Below are 25,062 nucleotides of genomic sequence, written 5' to 3' on the forward strand. Positions count from 1 at the left end.
GCCATATTCTCAGATGGGGACCAGGATTTGGCTGCATGTGAACAATTACACATTCATCAACTGTGCCATTTATGACCTGTTTGAATGTCTTTTAAAAAGTCAGTACAGTGTACTAGAATGCCGAGATCCAATAGACTTTTATGCTGCTGCAATCCTATCTAATTTTGTATCAAAAAGCATAGAGTCAATATGTTATTAATTTACATTCATTAAAAATGAAGTTAATATAAGTTATATTATAGCAACAGATCGAGGCTTGAACAACATGTATTTGTTATCGAATGCTTTATTATTGAAAACAAAATTGAAATTCTCTTAGCTGGCACAAACAATTAATTCTACAAAAAGGAAAGCCTACAAATCTCGATAATTTATACAAATAACAGTTTTTCAAAAAATAAAAATTTAATTGAGTAAACTTGCCTTGTGCTCTTATTTTTTTAGCACTGTCTGCAATAATCCACCAAAAATCCCTGAGCAGAGACACATATTTTAAATACATTTTTAAATGATTCCAAAAGAAGAAAGTTAAGTCCTATATTGAAATGTGTTCAGGGACATTCTTGTTAAACTTCCATTAGTCCTTTTTTCTTTCTTTTCTTTTTTTTTTTTTTTTTTTTTTTTTTTTTATAAACAGACAGTTATCAAAGCTACCATGAAAATATATCACCTATGAGTGTCACTCTGTTGTGCAATGAATAACCTCTAACCAAGAATGAACACATGTTAAAAGGGAGAGACAAAGAATACAGTGAAAAGTTATGATCACTGAAGTTTGATGACTTGAAATAAATAAAGCTGCAGGATACCATAGTTATATACTGAATTTTGTCAGACCCTAATATCTAAATTTACTTTTACAATTTTTCAGAAACGCAGTGAAAGGTGGAGAATAAATCCCAGACACCATTTTATTTTTACCATTGGCTTCAATGGGTGATGATGAAAAAGTTGAAATTCAACTTTTGAGCACTCGATGTTGCTTTCACAGCCATATCGTTATTTGACAAAAGGTTTGACACTGTCTTAAAAAAAAAGCAGCCCTTTTGGTATCCCCATTATGAACCTAGTCATTAAAACATAGCATTGCTAACTGGAGAGAAAAAGACAAAACACTATAACAAATTGTGACTATACCAACTTTGAAATAGTTACTTCTCAATATCCTTTAATACAGATCTAAAACTGTAGTGTGTATGGGGAGAACGTACAATAAATGCAGTTGTCATATTTCCCTTTAAGTACACATGCTACTCACATAAAAATGCCGCAAAAGCCAAATGAAGATAGCAACAGTTGCAGACTACTGGATTAATGAAAGGAAATGCTGCTGCAGTTGAGTAATAAATAAATAAATACCATACAGCAAACTACTCTCCCAGAAGTACACAGCAATGGAATGGTGCTCTACAGTTAAAAAAGAAAAAAAGATTTTTTATTATAAAGGGTTTTAACAGATCCTGAAGAAGCTTGCTTCAGTTAAAGGTGCGCCATCACTTAATGTTATATTTACCACTCGTGAAATGAACATTGAAGCAGATATCAACAGGTTATTAAATGAAAAAGTAAATTTTCTTATAAATTCTAGTACTTTTTCCAACAAAAGAAAACAGTTAGCAAATGGTTTGGGAAAACACAGACTAAAGCATCAATAGGCTGAAGCTTAAAATAAATTATTTTACATTTTTTTATGAAGAATAAAACAATAACGAGCCCCCCCAAAAAAACAAACCTAGAAATGTAACAGCTTTGTTGTAACTGTGCATGTAAGAAAACAAAATGGATTCCTAATATTTGGTTAGAATCCAAGTAGATAATAGTTTTAAAATTGAACACTATTGTCAAAAATACTCAGAATAATTGGCAACCATTGTTACACACTCCTGTTGGTCTACAGTGTCATGCAGATTCTCTGAGAGCTGCTAAAAGTTAGTTCCTTTAGCTAGTTGCTGCTCTGTTTTCAAAAAAATTCTGATAAGCTTCATTTGTACCATTTCTAAGTATAAACACTTGCAAACTCATTCTGGTTGAATTCTTGCAAAAGTAATGCAAGCTGAACAGCATCTAGCTGTCCAGTCCAAAACTGGACTTATCTGACAGTAACGTGAAAGGAGTAAAACACAGTGTTCTATAAGGCCAAAGAGAACTTCTTTTTAAGGATACTGACTGCACTTTTTTGATATCAGGGCAAACCATCTGTTTTCTGTGTAAATATGGACAATTCATGACATTAGTGATAGCTTCCAGATTCTTTTATACTGGTCTAATGTCACACATTGAGCTGGTCCTTGCTTGTTCCATCTGGGACAGGCAAAGCAAATCATACTCAACTGAGTGAGTATCTGAAGTAAACGACATCAAAACTCTTAACAGTCGGAAACAATACATGCACTTGTCAGTAAACAACTGTGAATACTGTAATCTAACCGCAAGTGACAGTTTTGTTTTTAAAATGGCTGTCAGTCTGAAATTGATAAGCAGGCGGTCCTAAAGAGAGATACAGCAGCATTAAGACAAACTGCAAACACATTGGATTTAGTATACATTTTAATGAGTTACAGTCTCAGCAAATACTTTAAGCTAGTATTATCTTTTTTACTCCCATGTGGCTGGGTGTATGCTATACAGTTCTCCCTTAGTGTTTTCAGGACAGTATAATTTTCAAGAACTCACATGAAAAACAGCAATATGGGATTAACTGATAACTTGTCAAGTATGCCAAATACCTCCGTTAAGTGCTATGGTTGTATTTTTTATTTTATTTTTTGTGGGGTAATACTTAAGTCCTTTGTGAAGCATCCAAAGAATCTCCCTTTATTTTTCCAGCAACAAAAGTTATGCCAAAACCCAGAATCGGTTCTCCTAGCAGCAATTAAGACCCCTGACCCTTGCAGTCAAGTCCAATGAGCGCTTTGATCAGATGACTTCCTGGAAATTTTGTTTTGGATTTGAGTCAATTTAAAGAAAAACAAGTTCCTATATTTTTCTGTCATGTTTTAGACGTCTCTAAACCTTGTTTTTCCATGATATTCCACAGTTTGCGAAGATTTGACTGTGTGATGACATCGTCTGGCTTAAATTGGAGAGCACGGAGGTAGTTTGCTTCAGCATCTCTGAGTTTACCATTGAGATGAAGAATGGCTCCAAGATTCATCAGGGCAGCCGGATACTGGAACAAGAGAAGAGAAGAAAAAATATTGAGTGTATTTTCAGGTTTTGTTTCAGACAGTCTTGATCCACTTAAACAAATTATTCCCTTATGTTTGCAGGCATTTTATGGAAGCAATTTAGCAATTTAAACAAATAGAGATAACAAGAAAAAGTTTTTGAACAGCTGCTAACTGTGTACTTTGTGCTTTAAACAGGACAGGCTCTGGTGTCTACATGCATAGACTTCTTTCCTTAATGAGAAAACACAGATCCCATAAAAGCTTTACATGTGGTAACATTGGCATACCGTAGTTTCCAAGAGAAAATTAAAGTAGACCAACAGTGGATTGTAGAGAGGAATTTAATTTTAATTCAACCCAATGCCAATAAAGAGTTTATAATCGGTGGGAATAGCTAACACATTGGAATGCCTGCCCCTCTTAAATTCTTATTAAAAGAAAGAAAAAGTATCTTCAGACATACAAAGACAGACATACAAATTTCAAGGATACCCATTTTAGATTCTTCTTCATATACACTCAATGTTATGCCAGGCTTTGATAAGTCTTTCTTCATGAAGTCGGATAACCTGAAAATTACCACTGGCAGAAACTTCAGCGATGCTGTATTAATGACAAAGATTATTTAGTCTGCGGAAGAGAAGAATGAGGGGGGATTTGATAGCTGCTTTCAACTACCTGAAAGGGGGTTCCAAAGAGGATGGATCTAGACTGTTCTCAGTGGTAGCAGATGACAGAACAAAGACTAATGGTCTCAAATTGCAGTGGGGGGAGGTTTAGGTTAGATATTAGGAAAAACTTTTTCACTAGGAGGGTGGTGAAGCACTGGAATGGGTTACCTAGAGAGGTGATGGAATCTCCTTCCTTAGAGGTTTTTAAGGCCCAGTTTGACAAAGTCCTGGTTGGGATGATTTAGTTGGGGATAGGTTCTGCTTTGAGCAGGGGGTTGAACTAGATGGCCTCCTGAGGTCCCTTCCAACCCTGATATTCTATGATTCTAAGATGTCAAGAATGCATAAAACAATAAATTAACAAGCTCTTTACCTTACTAAGAGGAATTTTTCATACCTCATTTTGCTGAATCATGTTCAGGTTCTTGTTTTAATTTAAAAACCTCTTACATTATGTAATTATGAAATAAAAAGTCATTTACAGTAACAGGTACTAAAATTACCTAAAACTGCTTACAACAAAGAGTATTGTGCAAGGAAGTAAAATTTCTGGTGCTGAAATGAGTGAAGTTTTTAATTTGCAGAGCACCTGATCCTTTCACCCCCAAATCTACTTGAGGTATCCATGGCACTTGGGGGAACATGTCTGGCGTCTCTGGGATCCTATCCTCCCCCCACAGGTACAGAGAACCACCCCAAAACTACCAGCAGCCACTCATGCGTAGGTGGGCCTGTCAAGCAACCAAGGCAGGTGAGCAGCTCCTTCCAGTTTCCTCCACAGGGAACCCTACCCACCCTTTACCCCTCAGACCACTGGAGGTATCTCTGGGCACCTTAGGGAATATGCAAGTACCAGTGGAAGCATAATCATTTTATTCACCACAATAATAGCTCTTGATTTTAAAGTAAAAACAGAAACTAGACAAAGTTCAACACAAGTTGTCCAGATCACCCACTTTTTGGATCTGCCTCAGTAACACTTGCTTCCCAAATTATGCAGATTGGAGCAAAGATGGCTAAGTTTAGTCTCTGCGGTTACATCTACACATGGGTAGACAGATGCCCTAGCTCTGCTTGAGCTAGTGTGCTAAAAATAGTAGTGTGGCCACGGTGGCACCCAGGCAGCGGCTTGGGTTAGCTGTCCAAGTGTGTAACCAGAAAGGATTTATGCTATTTTTAGCACACCAGCTTGAGCAGAGCTAGTGTATCCATCTAACTTTGCTAGGAAGCACCCTCCCAGCAGCTGTGTAGATATATCCTGAGGGGCAAGTGGGTCAGGACACCACTCATCAGCACTCTCCATCAGCTTTCAAAAATGTGTAAAGTGAACTGGAAACTCAGTTTCAGCCATCTCTTTTAGCTACAGTATTTATACACATTAGATGCTTGCTAATAAGATGGATATCAGAAATAATAAGGGAGGTAAGAGTGTAGTTGTAGCTGTGTTGGTCTCAGCAGGAGAGAGACAGCTCTTTCTTCTGTCTCTTCTCTCCGTTAGAGAGACAAGGTGCATGAAGTAATAGCTTTTATTGAACCAACTTCTGCTGGTGAGAGAGACAAGCTTTTGAAGCTCTTCTTCAGCTCTGTGTGGCTCAAAAGCTTGTCTATTTCACCAACAGAAGTTGGTTCAATAAAAGCTATTACCTTATGCACGTTGTCTCTCTAATGGAGAGAAGAGACAGAAGAAAGAGCTGCCTCTCTCCTACTTGCTACATACCAGTGTTGGTCTCCCAGAGTGCAAGCTCTCCCAGAATGCTGTGATAATGGGATGGCAATGTGATTAGGTTTTACATACCTCACACACAACTATTCAGGTTCACCAAAGTACCTGTAATTTGAATTTTTCCACCTGAAATTTAAACTTCTCCTCCCCACCAGGAGATAGGAAAAGCATTTTAAATTTGATCTAAAACAACACTTGCACTAGGAAACTGAAATAGAAGACCACTCTCTGAAATGCATTCTATATTTGTATGTACTATGCTCTATATTAGCCTCTTCTCCTCCTTCCTGCTTACTCTCATCTGTTAAGAAAACAATCCCACTTATATTCAAGTATGAGTCAATCTTTCAGAGCCATTAAGTTTCTGTGTGTTCAAAATTAAGCAAAACAATGTAAATATCATGATGCTAACCTAACTACTTATCGGTTTGGTTTTTCTTGCTCCAACATGACAAGTTATTTTTCCTCCCGAATCACTTGCCCAGGTCTATGTTAAATGCCAACCAAAGCAGGAAATTCTGCTATTTGTGAAGCATCTCCAACTATTATAGTTTCCCTTTCCATTCATACTCAGTATGGAGAAGGGAAATGAATATTTGAGATTCCGAAGCAATCTCATTTATGTACAATATGTATCAACCTCCTCATTACTATCCCATGCTCCACCAGTCTATAAAATCAATTATACAGAAATTAATGGAACTGTAATAAACTCTTTATAAGTAAGTACATTTTGGATAATGACAAGAATGATGCAGCAGAACAACAGCTGAAACAGCTACATTGTGAATAGATGATTCTGTCAAACATAAGCTCTCTGTACATTTCTTAAAAAAAATTTAATTGTACTGTAATGAAAGGGACCTTGATACTGTAACTTGTTGCATGTGGGCAAATCCCGTGTCTATGTGGAATCTATTACCTTCATCTGGACACTGTGCAGGTGCAAGGGTCTGCCTGCAAGGATCCAAGTACACGACCTAGCCCTAAGATCGCTTTTTAATGGCTCAAGTTTTGTTTTTAAGACACTACCTGAGCTTCAGTGTCAAAGCAATGTGTGTCTTATAAATTGATACGTCAGAAAGTGAGCTTAGAGACAGACCAAGTAGGCAGAGAAGCCAACAGATATGGGTCAGCAATCCAGAAACATGCTTGATTTCCACATGCTCCACCTGATAGAAAAGATACCAGAGAAACTCTTTTGGAGTATGTTATATTCTCAATCCAAACACACTCCCCACTGTATTACATTCTAAAGCATCCATCAACAGTGTGTCTGAGAAGAAGACATTTTTTTCTTGTATTTGTTCAAGTATTGCTCTCCACTCTTTCTTTCTCCTCCACAAATTTGTAATTCAATTTATATATGTGGCAAGATATCTAGGGCTTTAAGATTAAGTTTTATTTCCATACATAGATAAAAAAATCCTCCTTATGCCACTTTCCTTTTAATTTGGCAAAATGATTGTGCTATAGCAGACTAAAAAAAGTATAATTACTGATTTTGCTTTGTTTGATCTCTCTGACGGAATTTGAAATTAATTTCCTCCTGAAATTCCAGCAAATAAGCAAATAGGTTTAGCTTATTAATGTTCAGGGTAAATAAATATATTTATCAATGTGAAATGAGTATGAAGTAATTCAGAAGGGAGCTGAAAAATCATGCCAACTCCTCTAATATTGTACATGAGAAAATCTTCAGGTTTCTTAAAAGAGACCAAGTGCCGAATACCTACCCACCTCCTGGATTTATAGAGTACAAATCACTGCAGTATCGAGTCATCAGTGGTTTATTACAACACACACAGGAATTTCCAAACTAATTGATTGATTGATTATATATCAGTGTCATCACACCCTGCCAGCTGTAACTGATGGGCCGGGGACAGAGAACCAGGAATAATCGCTATAGTTTTTTCCTCACATATATTGTTTTTTTTTTATTAAAGATAGCTGATGAAACTTTTCAGCACGTTAAAGGCAGTTGGCAGCTACCACTCCAATAATACAGGGCTTGTAGCACTGTATAATAAATGACACTACCTACTAATTCAGAGACTTGAAAGGAGAAACAAGCCTTCCTTCATTTCCTTTGCGAGACAGATGCTTTATATCAAAAGAGCTGACTGGCAGTTCTATCACAGTTATTAATGGTGTCTCTTATGGTCTGTTGGGAATGATCCCCCTTACTAGTGATTTTTCTTGCGGTGTGTTTTTTTTCTTAGCTCTTTGGAGACTAACAAAGTAACTAATGAATAACATAAAAATCATGTGTTTTGCTGCTCAAAGCATTGGGTATTGTTTATGCTGGTGACAATTCTTCCAAGCCTCCTCCATACTACCTTATATAACTGGAGGTCTGTGACATAAAAAACACCACCATGAACTAAACTCTTCTCTGAAATACAGTATGGAAATCCAAAATGTTTCCAGTGAATTCCATGGACTTGCTTCATATTTACACTGCTGTAACCAAGAGTAGATTTTGGCCCCGTATATATAACATTAACAATTATATGATAGATGCCCCAGATTTTTCGTCTGTTCACTCATGTTCATTCCATACAGAAATCTCTAGCTCCAAACAGAATTAGTTAGCTTGTGCAGATATAAGTTAAAAACCTTTACAGAAATATATATATGTCAAGGCTGATTCCCCACTCTGGCACTTCGAGTGCAGAAAGTGGGGGCCCGCAAGGATTCTAAAAATTAATACTGGCCACTCCAGGCTTGTATTAAACTCCCAAGGTTACAGCTTTTCTCTGACCTTGGATGGGTAGACGCTGCCACCACCCAAGTGCGAAACCCCTTTGAGGACCCAGGAAGGCGCACTTGGGAATTCCTTCCTGTGGGGTACCCTTGAGCCCTTTCACACACACCCCTGCCCTTCCGGGGAAGAGCTGAGAAAGAAAAACAAAGAAAATCAGCTGTTGCCACCAGCTAATTAAATAACATATGCACAAACCTCTTAGGACACAAAAATCCAATCCTGTTCTTAAAAAAGGTAAATTTTATTAAAACAAAAAGAAACAAAATACGTCTGGAAACTCAGGTTATTGCTAGATTTAAAAAGAGCAAATACAAGGATTAAGCATCAAGAATAGTTTCTTGAGGTTGATCTTAAAGGTTACAAGCAAAACAAAAGCACCTGGGGTTAGCACAGAGGAATCCACAAGCCATAAAGAAAGAAAAGAGATCAACCTAATTGCGTCTTCCTAGACATTTCCTGATCTATTTGCATATCTAGGGTTTTAAATGAGTAGTTTCTAGGTATGATACAGATGACTTTTCATACCTGGCTCATAGGTTCTTGCAGCATATCTGCTCTGTCCCCTCTCCCTGGGAGAACAACCACAGACAGACAAAAGGGGAGTCTTGTTTCAATTTTAAAAAGTTCTAGCCTTCCTGTTGGCTCTTTGGCCAGGTACCCACTCACTTCCTTTTACCTATGCATCACAGTGACTTTTAACAGTTTGGAGACAGGTAGTGAAAACTAGAACCCTTGTTTTGTTTCTTCAGTGGAAGCTCTGTCCAGCTTCCACTCTTTAGCTAAGGACCCCACATTCGGAGATGGTATAGCTTCTGAGTTTCAAATTAAATGCCTTGTTTAAACAAAATATCCTAATGTGCACTTCAGTATATTCATGATCTGGTTCACTTCTGCACTGATTGAACCATTTAAAAAATTCACTGAGATGCTGTTGTCAGCATTCCTCCTGCTTTCCTTCCTTTGCTTCTCCCCTATTGCTCCTGCCTTTAATAAATATTGGCAGTATAATTATGTTCTTTATATTTAAAAATGACAGCAGAATTGTTTATCAAATGTTGCAATCAGCATGGCCAAGCCAAAACTGATGACATCACCTCTTTTATAGAGCAATCAAATCCACTGGCCTTCCGGGACTGATTGCAGAATGGTTCCTTAGCTTCAGCGGTGCACAGCGAGGTGTTTTATTTTTAAAGTGCATTTACGGCATCTTAAGTTGTTCTTTTAAGCCTTCCTGTCAAATATAATTTCATCCTTTGAAAAGATGTAGAGATGCTGCATGCAAATATTTTATCTTAAGCCTTCTTGGTTAAATGTTGCTGAAGTATTCAGATATTTCAGCTTCATAATTGAAAACACAGAGTAGCTAGATAAAACCCGAGTGATAAAACAGAAAAGAAGCTGATTTAGTTGTAGAAGAGATCACTAAGTATGAAAACTAAGCATGGTGAGCTGCTTCATCATGTGAAAGACCATGTTATAATGTGCTGTCATGAATTTTTATCCTCCTACAGCGATGGCAAGGATTTTCACTTGAACTTCTGTTACTGGTGTCATTGCCATAGTGCAGTGTGCTATTTTCTAAGGCAATAAAAATGTCAACAGCTCTGTTTTTATTATTATTGCTAAAGATAACTGTGCACAACTGAATCATTTCAAATGTGGCATTTATTTTTGACAGACTCGAAAACGTTACTTCTAAAGTTAGACTGTGATCTAGAAGTTGCCCTCATGTTTCAGTGATGCTACTTTAATGTGGGGCTGGATTCTACAAACTGATCCTTCTTCCTACATGGAGTCTCACTTAAATCAACAGGAATGCACACAGAAGGAAAGGTGCAGGCATGTGGATTTATTTGCAGGACGGCATCCTAAAGTTGCCAGATGTCCCAATATGCAAGTGATAGTCTCACTCTCAAATATAAACTCCCACTTCCCATCTGCCTTCCTATATAGGAGCGCTGCATATACAGTTCCTCAACCCCAGATCTATTCCTGACTCTTGCAGTGCCTCTAACCAGTATTCCACTCCAAGCTGTGCCTGAATTATACTCATCAGCCTGTACACTAATCACAAACATGAGTAGACTGTGATGGTATCAAAGCTACATGCAATGGATGGTCTACAGAAAGAGAGGTGCATGAAAAGGAGCGTTAGAGAAGTGAGGTGAAAGAAGAGGATGGGATGGAGAGGTGGAATGAGAAAGGGAATGACTAAAAGTAAGGTGTTAGATAAAATAAGGGAGGATGTAGCGGATGGGGGGGAAGTTCCTGCAGTTCTAATTTGACCAAATCTGTGTTCTAATTAGCACAACTTCCTAGACGCATTAAATAGAAATGGGCTCAAACAGCTTAAACTTTGGGGAAGCCTGGCTCCAAACCCAAACGTCATGACTCTGGCCAATATATACAGCTGGCCAAATTCAAACAACAAGCCTGAACCCTGTGGAAATGCAAATTTGAATCCAATCTCCATTACTCAGGCTCAGCTATAATATTAAAGTAACTGTGATATTCAGGTTTCAGAGTAACAGCCGTGTTAGTCTGTATTCGCAAAAAGAAAAGGAGTACTTGTGGCACCTTAGAGACTAACCAATGTATTTGAGCATAAGCTTTCGTGAGCTACAGCTCACTTCATCGGAAGTGAGCTGTAGCTCACGAAAGCTTATGCTCAAATACATTGGTTAGTCTCTAAGGTGCCACAAGTACTCCTTTTCTTTTTGTGATATTCAGGAAGACTTTAGCCTGTATTCTGCAATCTTTCATTAATGGATGAAGAGCCTCTCACAGCATAACATACTTGTCATGTTTTGTCAAACAATGTCACAAATTAATAACTTCTGGAGGTAGCAAATAAATACAAACAAAATAAACAATTTTTTTTTACAAAATTCCACCCCCCTCCTCCCAAAAAGAACAGTTAGGCAGAACACATCATTTGTGCAGTTTAATCTATCCTTTAGTCTCATAAATTAGGATGACACACCAAGTTGTAAATGACAGGAGCAAAGAGAAGCATAAGCAAACAACTGGGTCACCCTAACAGCTGAAAATAAAATGCACATACTGGGGCACATCTTCAGCTGGTGTAAACTGTCACAACTCCATTTACTTCATTGACGTCAAAGGACCTGCTCCTTAATGTCTAGTTCCAGAATATGTACTGTATAAAATTTTTGTTTATATGCGTCTGATCCAAAAGTGTTTTTCAAAGTCCTTAGCTGTGTACTTCTAAATCTACATATTACAGCATTTTAAATAAAAATAAGGACAGCCTTCCGTTTCCATGTGAGGAGGGGAACTTGCAAGCACACTCCAAACTTTTTGGACACCAGCTTCATTAAGGAAACTGTAGCTGTGACCTGGAGAAGAGTTCTGGAATTTGGCATGAAAATGGGAACACCAAGTAGTCTACTTTCTGTCTCAATTACCACTTCCACAGGGGACAACTTCTTAGCATAATACAATGGCTCTCCAGCCAGTGTGAGCTCTCACTCAGTCAATTTCTTTTTCACGTCAACCTTCAGAAAAATATCCAATTTGGAAAAGAGCAGAAAATCATTCAAAACTAAACATATATATTATATTTAGTTGGTGAAAGATATCTGCCACAGACATTTATATAAAGTCATAGCATACTGTATTACATATTGGCAAGTTATGAATGAACAAGTTACAACTATGAAGTGCTGTAGATCATATTGACAGCTTGAAAATCCGAAAAGGACATTTGTAATTTGGGTAGGTCTCGATATTTTTCCCTAATAGCTATGGATGAATTGCTTTGGTACAACAAATTTAAAACAACCTCTCAGTAATCATTCTTTCAATCCAAATGGAAATCATGATGAACATTTTAGATAGCTTTTATTCGTAGTAATGAAATGCTGCTGAATAGGAACATACATTATGAGTATTTAATATTATGGTTATAATTTTTTTTTAAATCACTAAATAAGTTTTCCAGGTCTCACAAAGTGTTTAATTATAAACTCTTGATTTCCACCCCAAATATTTTTAGTACTGTACAGCATGCAATCATTGTATCTCATTTTCTTAGCACTTTAGAATTTCATACAAATATCTTCAGATTACTTGATTTTTGTTTATAGAAATCAAGCTGTGTTCTAATTTCTGCAATGTGATCGTTTTAATATCTAATGGATTACAGTTTAAGTACAATTTATTTAGCTTATCTAACAAGAGTAGTCCGTGTATTAATTAGAAAGCCTACACTTCAAGCAAATGAGTGTAGTGTCACTAACTGTAGTGACAAACTGTTATTGTGCAGGATCTTTCAGAACCAATATTCTGTCTCATTAAGAGCATGGACTAAATGTGCACTTGCTCCACATCAACAGTGTATTTCTGAATGTGGGAATGAGCTTTTCCGCTTTTTATTGGGAAGAAGAAAAACAGTTTACTGTTATTCTCTGGCGGAAAACACCACCACACACTTAATTTATCAGGAGTGTGTTAAGGAGATATGACATAGTCTGCTTAGTCGAGCAGAACATATGTGCAAGGCTGAACAGAATGGGTATGCGTATGAATGCAATCAAAACTGGCTGGTCTCTAAGAGAACACTAATTTGGTGATAATTGATAGTTATGCATTTAGGTTCATTCTTAATATATGAATGTAAGTCCCATGAACTTAAAAAAATTGCAGTTTTTACAATCTAGTACAATTTATCTAAAACCAGAAAGGATTGCTTATTCTGTGTCACTGAGAGACTCAAGACAAGTTACTGATCCTTGCAATCTAAATAAGGCAGATAAAGCCACAAATAATGACAAGATCATAAAAGAGGAATAACAGTAAGTGGAGGGAAGTGAATATTGTTCTTAAAGAAGCAGATTCATGTACACAGGCGATAGACATATGTGTCTATTATGCTACAATATCCTATGTCAGCATATAAAGGCAGCAGAGGTCTATAAAACAGTCAAAAGCAGGATTGAAATAAACTACTTGAATTTTTTAGATTTTTCATTGTGAATCTGCAAATCGGTCCATTCTGCAAGGGAAAAAAATCACCCTTTTTAAGTCCCCCCCCCCACAGTGAAAAGATGTGCCTGATTCATTGAAAATGAGTTATGTTGAAGAGTGAAAGGTAGCTTTGAAATTCTAATTTTTGCATATTTGGATCTCTAGGAGTCACCTGATCAAAACTCATAAAATGATGAAATCTGACCAGTATGAAATCACCCATTTTTCTATTGTTGTAAAAAGATTAAATACCTTGTGGTAAACACTAACAAGAAACAGTGCTTGTTGAAAGGCAATATCTATAGTTAGCGTTGAGGAAACCATTTGGATAAAACCAACAGAGGCCCTTACTTTGACTCAATACTAAATTAAACATGTTTGCAGGTGAAATTTCAGAGGGGTTAAATAACACATCAAACTGAAATTGTGTGTGATGTCTCTTCCTGATCTTATCTCTGTTCCCCATTCTCTCATTAACATACAGACACCAATCTTGTTTTGTTTACATTTCTCGCCCCCAATTTTCACACATACATTAAAGGGAAAAAAGCCTCCTGGTGGTGCAGTGTCCCTCCCTGACAAACATGTAAGAGAACTGTTGCCCCCTTACTAACAGTCAGTGGGGGTGTTTTGGTTGGCTAGCTCCCAGTACTAAAAGGGGAAGGGTCTATGGGAAATCAGGACCCTGAGACTGACAGTCCCCAGGAACAATGGGGAGAGGCCAATGCTCCAGGTCAGCCTGAACAATAGGGTGGGCAGGCTAATCAGGGAGTCAGGAGGCTAGGGAGGTCCCGTCCTCCGTGTGAGCTGGATTTGCCTGGGTCAGACAGAGTGGGGCCGAGCTAAGGAGAGAGTGCAGCCCAAGCTAAGCTGGGGAGCAGAGCTGGGCCAAATCCAGAGAGAGCAGACCCTGTCCTCGGAGCAGACCTGCAGCCCAAAGCCAGAGGCACAGCCCAGAGAGAGCAGACTTGCTCTGGGAGCAGAGCTGCAGCAACCAGAGCCAGAGAGGCCAGAAGAGCAGCCCAGGAAGCAGGTCAGTGCTGGGAGCAGAGTCACAGAAGCAGCCTGCAGAACAGACCTGTCCTGGGAGCAGAGCTGCAGCAAGCAGAGCCAGAGGGGCCAAAGAAGCAGCCCAGGGAGCTGGAGGCAGAGCAGCAGCAGCAGTGCTGAGACAGAGTGGAGCTGGAGCAATGCGCAGCCGGGTGTCGTGTGCAGCTGGGGAGACTGAGAGGGACCCTGGGCAGCGGGCCCAGCACAGGGAGACACCTCAGCCAAGAGGCTCTGCAGGCCAGGCTTGGATCTTAACCCCGACAGGGCGGGGCTACACTGGGAAGAAGGGTCCTACCACTTAGCTCCTGGGAGCGTGTGGGCCACCACCAGAGCAAGTGTCCAACCCACAGCATCCCTGCAGCACAGCCAGGGCCTGAGAAGGCGGCCTGGGACTTACAGGGAACAAACTGTGAACTGCCCGGACATTCCAGAGACACTGTTTGTGATGTTCCCTGCCACAGAGCGGGGTGATGTGTTTCCTTTAACCTTTCCCATTTTTCCTTATTCTTTTTAAAATTAATTATTGATTAAATAACTTGCATTTGCTTTAACTTGTATGTAATGGTCAGTGGGTCAGAGAAGTGCCCAGTGCAGAGAGAGTACCCAGGAGTCGGGACACCCTAGCCCCTGTCCTAGGTGAGCGCAGCAGGGTTGGGGGTCGAGCCCCTAGGAATCCTGGGCCCAGCCTTGTTGGGGTTACGAGGATTCTCCCAGACAGGAGAGTGGAAGGGGAGTCCTCAAGGGCAGGGAGGCCACTGAGTAAAGGAAGTGGGAGCGAGGTCTCAGATCCTTTCGCTAGCCCATTTCACCAGGGTAGTGCAGAAGCCAGGAAAGTTCCCCACAAGAGCGGGACTATTCCCCCGCTTACACATGGGTTGATCAGAACTCTTGAATTTTCCAGTCAAGTATCAGATCAAGTTTAAAGTTCTCGCTGTGGCCTTCATGCATGTCAGTGGATTAAGAATGAGCTATTTAAAGACCAACTCCCACTGCAGTACCAAGATTTCCCAAGGCTGCTGAAACCCTCATGGGCAATGGAACTCTCAATGATTGGGGTGATGCCAGCAGAAGAAGGAGACACTGCTTTCTCATCAGTAGGCCCACAGCTGAGGAACTCCCCAATCATTCAAAAAGAAAAGAGGCTGTCCATAAACCTGAGTATCTTTAAAACAAAGTTAGAGTCCCATCATCTTTGCTGCAGCTTTCTCATAGCAACAATAATGATAAAAGGAGCAACCAATCCTCCCCACCCTCACCCGAGAGCATTTTATTAAAATGCAGGAGATAAGAGAGGAAAAGATAAGAGAGGAAGATAAGATAAGAAAAGATAGAAAGATAGATAAGAAAGAAAAGAAGAAAAGATAAGAGAGGAAAAACCTGCAATTTTACATACGCCTGGAGAAGGGGGAAGTCGAGAGAGTACTCTGATCTATGTATAGACCAGTCAATAGGTTTATGCAGCGATGTGTGTGCATAAGCAGACACAGACCAGTCTTGCCATTTGATAATTTTGGGTGGAATCACAACAAACTACTGAATTTCCCTGGGAAAAAGGTGTTCATGTAGCATTTTTGGTCCAGAAAATCTGAGGAAGTTCTATCAGAAAGCTTGACCTTATGAGATTTCCAACATTTAGACACTAGAGGTTTTGGTGATGATGAGCTACTTGTATATTATTTTGATTGGTTTGTCATGCTTTGGGGCGGGGGTGTGTGTGTGTGGATATAGTTGCTTTGAACTCCAATAACAAGCAGTCAGAATCTCACAACATACTGCATTAATTTTATAGGAATGCATAATAACATAGGGAACATGACACAGTCATTGGTTAAAACACAGTAACAAGCACTAGTGTATAAGAACCTAAGCAAGACCGGAAAAAAAAAACAAGCTGGCCACGAATGAGATTTATTAATTACAGAAGGAATTTTTAGCTAAATTTTGGGCTTCCTATTTACAGTTTACTTTTGAACTAGCTCACTACTGGCAATACGATGAAGCAATTCCAACAATTCACGCTTCCACAGTTGTGCTGGAAGGAAAAGAAACGTACAGTTTATCAAGTGAAGTTAAAATGATTTCAGTACTTTAGATGTTGATCAATAACATCTAAACACAACTCCAAAACGCTAGAAAAAAATTGCTTCTGTTTGCTGTAAATTGTGCAGCATAGAGTTGCCGAGGCAATCCCAAGGCAGAGCTGGATAAAAATACCCTCCACAATCTTGTTAATAAATGAATAAATAAATATATCTTTAAGATGATCTACAGTGCAAAGAATATTTTTGCCAACAGAGAGACACTAGTGAAGTTGTCAAGAGGAACCTAGGGCATAAATATTTGTTTTCTTATGAACTGCAAACTGTAATTCTAGAAGCGATATGTTTTTCTTTCCCTCCCTTTGCTTTGCCCCCTCTCAAGATCATCCAGTTGATTTAATCTGAACTAGACTGAACTGTTTTGCCTAAATTCTGTCCCACACTCATTTTCACTCATGGGGGGCAGTGGAGCAGTGGGCAGTCAGGAATATGGCACTCTGGTAGTCCTCTTAGGAATTCTGTGAAATACAGTTTTCCATGTAATACACATAAATTAATGTCTCACTTGGCAGTGTGTAACCTGCAGGTCTTTTCAGTGTAGTACTCAGCAAATAAATCAACACTGCAAGTTAAAATTATGAACTTACGGGTTAAGTGTGACTATTTGATTTTGATACTTGGTGTCTGAAGATTTATTAAGACAGCAGTTCCCAAACTGTGGTCCCTGGACAAATGGGGGTCAGCCCACAAGGTGCTAGACACTTGCCACACACCTTTAAAAAGTTATGACTTGCCCCTGCCAGTGCTGTCTTAATTTGACAAAATTGATCTATTATACGGTGTCGTATACATTTGTAGTACTATGTAAGTAATAAATATTAATAACCATAAGGGGTACATTTTAAAATGTTGTGTAGAATATTAAAGCCACATACACTACTTTCAAAGTTTGTTCCTAATTGTTACCTATCACTAAATACTAGCTAATGAATATTAACTTTGCAGAGCCTTCCTATCACACTTTTTAAAATGAATATGGTCACAGGGTGCTGTCATCTATGACCAATGTTTTCTTTTTAAAATTTGCTCTTTTTTAAAAATGCAAGAGGAAAGTTGACCTTCTGCTGAAGCACTAGACTGGGAATCAAGAGATATAGGTTCAATACCTGACTCTGCCACAGATTTCCTGTATTGCATTAAGACTGGAAAGTACTTCATCTCTACCTGCCTTAGTTCACCATCTCCAAAATATTGCCCCTCTCTCCCTCATCTATTTAGAATGTAAGTTCTTTGAGGTAAGGACCATCTTGTACTATGAAAAGTGCCTATGCACGATGGGGCCTCTCAATGCTAATATAATACAAATACTAATACTATTAATCATAATAATGTGAGAATTTCCACACTTCTGAAATTTGATAATTTTGGAGAATATGTTTAACCATATATCTAGCTAGGATGTTAAAGTATTCAATGGCAAAAACAAAATCAAGAACACAACTACATTAACAAAGAGTTAAGATTGCTTGGTGGTATGTTATCCCCTTGAAGAATGTTGAGTTGAGCAAAACTCAACTTCTGAAAACCAGGAAAGGCATAGTTAAGGTTGCTCTTGCAACCTTATCTCTGCCCTTTTTCAGCAATGCCCCAGTAAGCCCCGTTAAACATACTATTACTCTGTCAACCTCACAGGTGCTGAAATGTACAAGCTCTTCATCTCCTTTTATGACCCATTCTCTCTTACCTACAGTATTCCATATAACACTAAAGGACACTTTTTTTTCTGTATTGTCGTATGCACATTGTAGTCTTTCCAGACCGCACACACAAATGAAGACGTGAACCTGTTTTTAAATACCATTCACAATTCGGGTCCCCAAAACACTTAGTGGGTGCCATGCACTACCTTGGGTAAAAACTGACCACCAGAGACCACTGTGTCCTGCATCACAGTGACAGTTCTATCTCTGGCTCTGTGCAAAAAAACCTACAAAATTTTTGGAAATGGCTATTTTTTTCAGCACTTATATCTCTACAACCCCTAGCTCAAAGGACCCCAAATGTGGATAACAACCCTGCCCTGCACCCTCCTGAGGCACAGCGAATTTCAACAGAATCCAACAATGCATGCTGATTTTAGAGGACTTAGAAAGATCAAGTGGGTGGTGGGTGAAATTCTGTGGCCTGTGTTGTACAGGAGGTCAGACTAGATGATCATAATGGTCCTTTCTGACCTAAATATCTATGAATCAACCTTTAAACAAAACTTGTGATGCATACTTAACCACAGTGGTGTTGCCATGACACTACAATATGTACTCTGCCACTGTAGAATCTGAGCTTCCCCATCAGGTCATGTGTAAATTAAAACCCAGTAATGCTTAGTAGCCTCTCCTTGGAGCCCTTGTTAATTCCCAAAGAGCAAAATTTCATATTCTATGTGCACAAAGTGTTTTCTTCCTCTATTAAGGGTAAAAGTACAGTGCCAAATCTGTGAATCATCAAAAATTCACCTGCCAAAACCAGGATTTCCAAACAGAACTAAAGGACAAAAGAGCTACTGACTTTCCAAAAATCTCAACAGAAAGGTTTAAATATATAGACAGGTATAATATATATGAAGTTACAGTACACAGAGGTGGAGGAGAGTTCAACTTCTGCTCTGGTAACCCATGTCTCCTCCCTAGAAATAACAATAATTCAGATAAATGTCTGATTTCAGAGTAGCAGCCATGTTAGTCTGTATCCGCAAAAAGAAAAGGAGGACTTGTGGCACCTTAGAGACTAACAAATTTATTTGAGCATAAGCTTTCGTGAGCTACAGCTCACTTAATCGGAGAGACACTCAATGTACCTGTATGTGAACTCACTTCAAATTTTTATTATGGGGTAGGATATTTTTTGTTTTTATCGAAAGGGACCTTTTCTTTAAAATTGGGATTGTTTTAAATTAGTGTAAGGTAGTGAGCTACTACAGCAGGGCTCTGTTGCAAGCCAATAAGTCTGGTTAAATACAGTTACTTACAGTTCCAGAACTGGAGACAATTATATACCAAATGTACCCAAGAATTAGCAGAACTGTCTCAGCTTAGTAATTATAGCTGCTTACTCTCCATTTTGAGGATATGTTACAAAAATATCAGAAATATCCATTTAAATGTATGCTTTGTGGTCCACTACAGCTGACAGTGGCATCATGTGTTTCAGCTTCTTAAAGACAGTGGTCCAGATAGTTCCAGAGAAGGGGACTTTCTAATAGGGAAATGAGAGTTCCTCCCTCCTCATCACATCACCACATCTGGCTTCAGCATCCCTCAAAAAGAAGTTAATACAGCTTGGGACTACAGCAACTTTTCTCAAGTTCCATGGGATGATGTGTGTCCTCTCCCACACACCTGTCTAGCTCCAACCCATCCACTTCTCCTGTGTGGATCTTGACATACGCAGCGAGCCCCCTCCATATGCAGATCTCAGCAGGCACAACACAGCCCAGTGTCAACGTGTTTTTCCTGAATGCAGCCACTTAGATATTCTATAAGAAACAGCTGTGTCAAAAGGGCCAAGTCAAAAATGCTGGACAGATATAGCACATGATAGTTGTCAGAGCAACGTTATTAGTGGCACAGATGCTCACAGTAGGAGATCTTTATTGCTCTGAACAAACCCAATCTAGCCCCTTAGCACTATGGCAATAAAGATACAGAGCTCAAGGAGAAATATTCAAGTAGATATAGCAACCTGCCTCTAGAAATCATTCCTAGAGTGGAAAATACATCAGCACTGTAGGCTAGACAGAAAATTAGGAAGTTATTTATTGCAAAATACCCTATTGGGTATGTAGAGTTGCTAAGTTTATTTAATGAGCATTAAAATCCATGTCCTTTTCAGCTCTAATTGGATGATAAATTCCTTGCATTGTTTCCAGAATCAGCATTGGAATACTCTATTAGGAGAAAACCTTGATGGATTTTTTTTAATTGAGTTCAAACAGATGGCTTAATTTCTGAAATGCTAATTTACTGCTGTGAGTTCTATATTTCATGGCACTTTATTTTTGATTGACACTAAGGGCTACGTGCAGAAGGTGTAGACAATCCTGCTTTCTATAGGAAGTGAGGTCGGCAGCTCTGCACTCACAGTTGTATTACTACAGGACTGTGAAACACAATCCAGTGCATAGGTCAGACCGTGATGCATCTTTTCCTAATCTGGGGAGTCCAACAAAATATAGCTTAACTGGCTACTGCCTCCCATCACCTCCAAAGCATGATGATCCCTTTTCTATAAAATCAGTATTAGAAATCTAGAATGTGGCATCCCATTAATTAGATTCACAGACCTGCTTTTTTAATTATTCATTAGATGAGTTATACACTTCAGTACAGATATAACCATTATACAGTTATTCTGCATTCCCATCCTGCACAATAATCTTGGGAATCTATCTATAAAGACCTGGATGATATACGATAGGAAATAAACCTGCTATCGGAGAGACAGACCTAGATGACCTCACGATTTTTTTCGGTCTCTAATTTTGCTTACGCACTGGGCATATCCAGACATTGAACATAAAGACATTATATGCATTTTCATGATGTATATCCAAACTCAAAAATGGCTGATTTATAAACCTGTGGTTACTTGGGCCTCCATTCAGCATGGTACCTGTGCTTGAAGTTTGGCATGTGCCTATCTTCTGAACTGGGGTCTTGAAGGTAAAATTCAAAATAATTACTCAACTGTGAAATTTTATGACAAATTCTGCATTCTAATCCCAAACAAGCAGTCCTTAAAGCAAAATTTCCTGGTAGCTAAGTAGCAAGAGTACCTTAGAATATGGGTAACAATGCTAATAAAAATCATGCATAGTTTTGTGCAATTAAGATCTTTTATGTACATTCATTTATTCACACAAGCAGATTTTGCATACTATGGTAGAGGTAGTATGTATTGAGAAATTTACCACCAAAATGTTTTGTTTTACATACATGTGTTTTCTGACAGAAAAATCCTTTTTTATGAAGTTCTAAGGAAATCTACTCTACTGTGCCACTTACAGATAATAGGACAGCCCAAAGATTTTCATTATACGTATTACATCCTTGCTATGAGCTAAATACTATCTGAAAAAATATTACACAGTAGATCAGTGATCAGAAAGATTCTCCTTCTAATTAACTAAAAATATTAAATTATTATTCTTAAAATTATTAAAATGAATTGATGATTTTCTGGTGAACAAAGGGTTAATTAATATCAAATTGGTCAGATTATTTTATAATTCCTTGCATACCCTCATTAAATTCCTATTAACATAATTATCCAAATTCTATAGTTTATACAACCTACACAAATTAGATACACAATGTAAGCATTCTAGCAATAATAAGGATGAGAAAGATTTAATATATAGGGTAAAAGGGCAAAAATGTTCATAGATGAAAAAATTTTAGGAATGCACCGCCACTATCATACTACTTTAACAAAACAAATCTCATGAAAACAAGTCTCTTTCCCTCTGCAGAGTATTTCTGTATAAACAATTTTGCTGTTTGAAAAATAACTTTCATAATTATTGTCTCATATTTTGCGTTATTTTTTTAAAAGAGTACCAGTAATTAAAGGGTTTGATTTTCTTTCAAGAGGGAGGCAAATCAGGAGCAACTCCAGTGAAGCCAACAATGTGACATTTGTGTAAATGAAAGAAGAATCATGTCCAAAATGGTTTGCCTGCACACACACTAAATAACACAAGTTCAGTTAAACACTTTTTTTGTATATTTTAAACTTTGTTTCAAGTAGTTAAGGTTACTCAAGTGTGACATCCAGCCAGTGTATCCTCTTAAAATAGGAAATACTAAATTACGGGACATCTCTTAACCAAGCCTTAAAGTCCTCACAACAGGGTTCCAGTGATTGCTTTAAATAGGATCAGAATTTGAATATTTAACTGTTTTCACTGTTAACTAAACAAGAGTGTCTGCAGAAAGATTTCTTTCTAAATGGAAAGAGCTTCTGTCTGTTTTCTTTGTCTATTTTTGTTCTCTTAAATTAAAGCTGAGAACAGTCCTATTGTGGTTTGAAACCTCCCAGAGCCACAGCTCACACATGAAGATGGAACACAAGAATGTTAGGGAAAGGATCTAAGCATTCCATACTACGGAATACTGTGTTCAGTTTTAGAGCCTTTGCTTTTACAGAGTTGCTAGCTGGCATGAGTATGTGCAAAGCGTCATAGGGGATGATTGTAAAATAGTCTCATGTATTTCCCAAAGGAAATTCAGTGTTTTCCACAGCTGAACTTGCTTTTCAAATTAGACAACTCATCTGGATATTCCACTTCAGTATGGCTGGTAAATATCCAGTTTTAAATATAATCTTTCCAAGAACCTGTCTTCTGGGAGGTACCTTGTCCCCAGGCAGAGATTGTTACGAGGGGGGATATTTGAATAAAGACAAGAGAGAAGCACTAATCTTCACTAGTACAAGGGCTCTTCAAGATCAAGCACATCTTTGGGATCTTCTGACAGGCAACTGTGTACAAGGTATTGATACAGTTTAAAAGTGTTTAATAGGAGTTGGAATGAACCATCACCTAATAGCTGAAGGGAAGCAGGCTGTACCCCTGGCAAATGACCCTAAGCAGGGGCCAGAGAGTGGATCAGCACGTGGGTTAAAGGCAGCCCAGTCAAGAGAACAGCAGGGGCTGGAGCCTGTGTAATTTTCCCTGCCCTCCCACCATAAGCAGGTGACAGGAGGGGAGGAATCATTGTCAGGCCTGTCCATGAGATGAGGAGAGGAATCTGCAGAAGCTCCTTTCACTGCTGAAGTGGGATGGTGTGCGGAAGTCTCACAGGCAGATGGTGTTGGTAGCAGGGAACTAGGCAGGTATGCATATGGTGCACATAATCCTGGCAGCTCAAGCAAGCAGTAGGAGTTTCAACACCATGGAACAGCTCACCTTTGTATTTTCTGGACATCCAGAAGCAAGTTTGGGGACAGACTTGGAAGTACACATCTGTATTCATTTCACAGTTTACTGGATGCAGGACCAAAAATGGGTCACATGGTAACCACATAGTATCAATTTTGGGTAAACAAAGAAAGTGAGTAGAAGGAATGCTGAAGAATCCATTCCTGCCATGAGTGCCACAACTGACATATTGGAAGCTGGGACCAAGTTTATGAAGATTGACTTCAGCAAATAGGGACTGGTCTTCAGTGAAGATGATCAGACTGAATTGCTTAAGATTCAGTCATCTTCCACGGACTCACCTCTGCTGTAGTCATTGTTCCTACCCAGGCTAATTGAAAGGGCTTGCAAAGATTCAGGAGGAAGGCAAATAGGGAAATCTGGTGTTTGTGCAGCATAAGGAAGAATTTACAAGCTAAAGCAAATTTTGATTATATATGTTTGCCTGGGATTATCAGGCTGGACAGAGATACATGTTGGAAAGAAGATCTGACATTTACTATTCATTTTTTAAAATTTATTATTCTTCTTGTATGCAGTGACACAAAGTTCCTGCTCTACCTTGGTGGGTCTTGCACTTATTTGGTGGATTTGCTCGCCTTGGAGCTTCATGGCAGCCCTCAGCTTGGCTGTTTTTCTGAATTCACAGTCCAGGTTGACTCCTCCTGTGTCTGACCAGGAGTTGGGAGGATTTGGGGGGAACCCGGGCCCGCCCTCTACTCTGGGTTCCAGCCCACGGCCCTGTGGAATGTAGCTGTCTAGAGTGCCTCCTGGAACAGCTGTGCGACAGCTGCAACTCCCTGGGCTACTTCCCCATGGCCTCCTCCCAACACCTTCTTTATCCTCACCATAGGACCTTCCTCCTGGTGTCTGATAATGCTTGTACACCTCAGTCCTCCAACAGTCCGCGTTCTCACTCTCAGCTCCTAGTGCCTCTTGCTTCCAGCTCCTCACACGCACGCCACAAACTGAAGTGAGCTCCTTTTTAAACCCAGATGCCCTGATTAGCCTGCCTTAATTGATTCTAGCAGCTTCTTGATTGGCTGCAGGAGTTCTAATCAGCCTGTCTTAATTGTCTCCAGAAGGTTCCTGATTGTTCTGGAACCTTCCCTGTTACCTTACCCAGGGAAAAGGAACCTACCTAGCCTGGGGCTAATATATCTGCCTTCTATTACTCTCCTATAGCCATCTGGCCTGACCCTATCACAGCAGACATCAGAGCTCAATTTCCAGGTTCAGTAACCAGATAATAGCCCCTGTATCAAAAGAATTGTATACCACCCTTCAGATGTTGAGTTGGGCACTCTTCCACCACAGGAGCTATTATCTTCAATGCTGCCCAACAGTCACAGCATGGAGAGGCTAATCCAGTGCATAGTTGCAGCAATTCTGGATGAGCCAGAGAGTAGCATCTTGATCCTGATCCAGGATTGACAACCAAGCAGACAAGAAGGTAGGTGCAGTGATGCACTCCTGAATTTACTTATTCTGTTAGACTCTTTTTCCCACGATGGTTCCCCCCCTAGAAGAACAAGTTCACTGCCTTCACATGGCACCCTCAGTCAGGAGCAAAAGCAAAGCCAATGTAGATGAAATGCAAAATTGAAATTCAAGTTCTCATCATAAAAAGAGAAAGACAAAGTTAAATTTATAATACTAGAGAAGATATAATAT

The 25,062-nt window shown here is 39.1% G+C and overlaps 1 protein-coding gene across 5 annotated transcripts in view; it reads right to left on the bottom strand.

Moving 5' to 3' along the window:
• Positions 1 to 292: 292 nt before the first annotated feature.
• The window catches only part of TMTC2 (transmembrane O-mannosyltransferase targeting cadherins 2), a 379,331-nt gene continuing 354,561 nt past the window's right edge, over positions 293 to 25,062 (bottom strand). Inside the window, exons 12-14 of one of the 5 annotated variants that reach the window (XM_073327617.1) lie at positions 8,332 to 8,464; positions 3,663 to 3,773; positions 3,023 to 3,169 (exon numbers count right to left, since the gene is read on the bottom strand). In XM_073327617.1, coding sequence (XP_073183718.1) covers positions 3,120 to 3,169; positions 3,663 to 3,773; positions 8,332 to 8,464 — 294 coding nt within the window. In that variant the 3' untranslated portion in view covers positions 3,023 to 3,119. Of the gene's footprint in view, positions 3,170 to 3,662; positions 3,774 to 8,331; positions 8,465 to 13,388; positions 16,406 to 19,807; positions 19,945 to 25,062 lie in introns of those variants that run through there. The other 4 variants (XR_012156727.1, XM_073327618.1, XM_073327621.1 and 1 more) reach the window with 4 other exon arrangements.

The sequence above is a fragment of the Lepidochelys kempii genome, chromosome 1 (genome assembly GCF_965140265.1).
Source record: "Lepidochelys kempii isolate rLepKem1 chromosome 1, rLepKem1.hap2, whole genome shotgun sequence".
Taxonomy (NCBI): Eukaryota; Metazoa; Chordata; order Testudines; family Cheloniidae; genus Lepidochelys; species Lepidochelys kempii.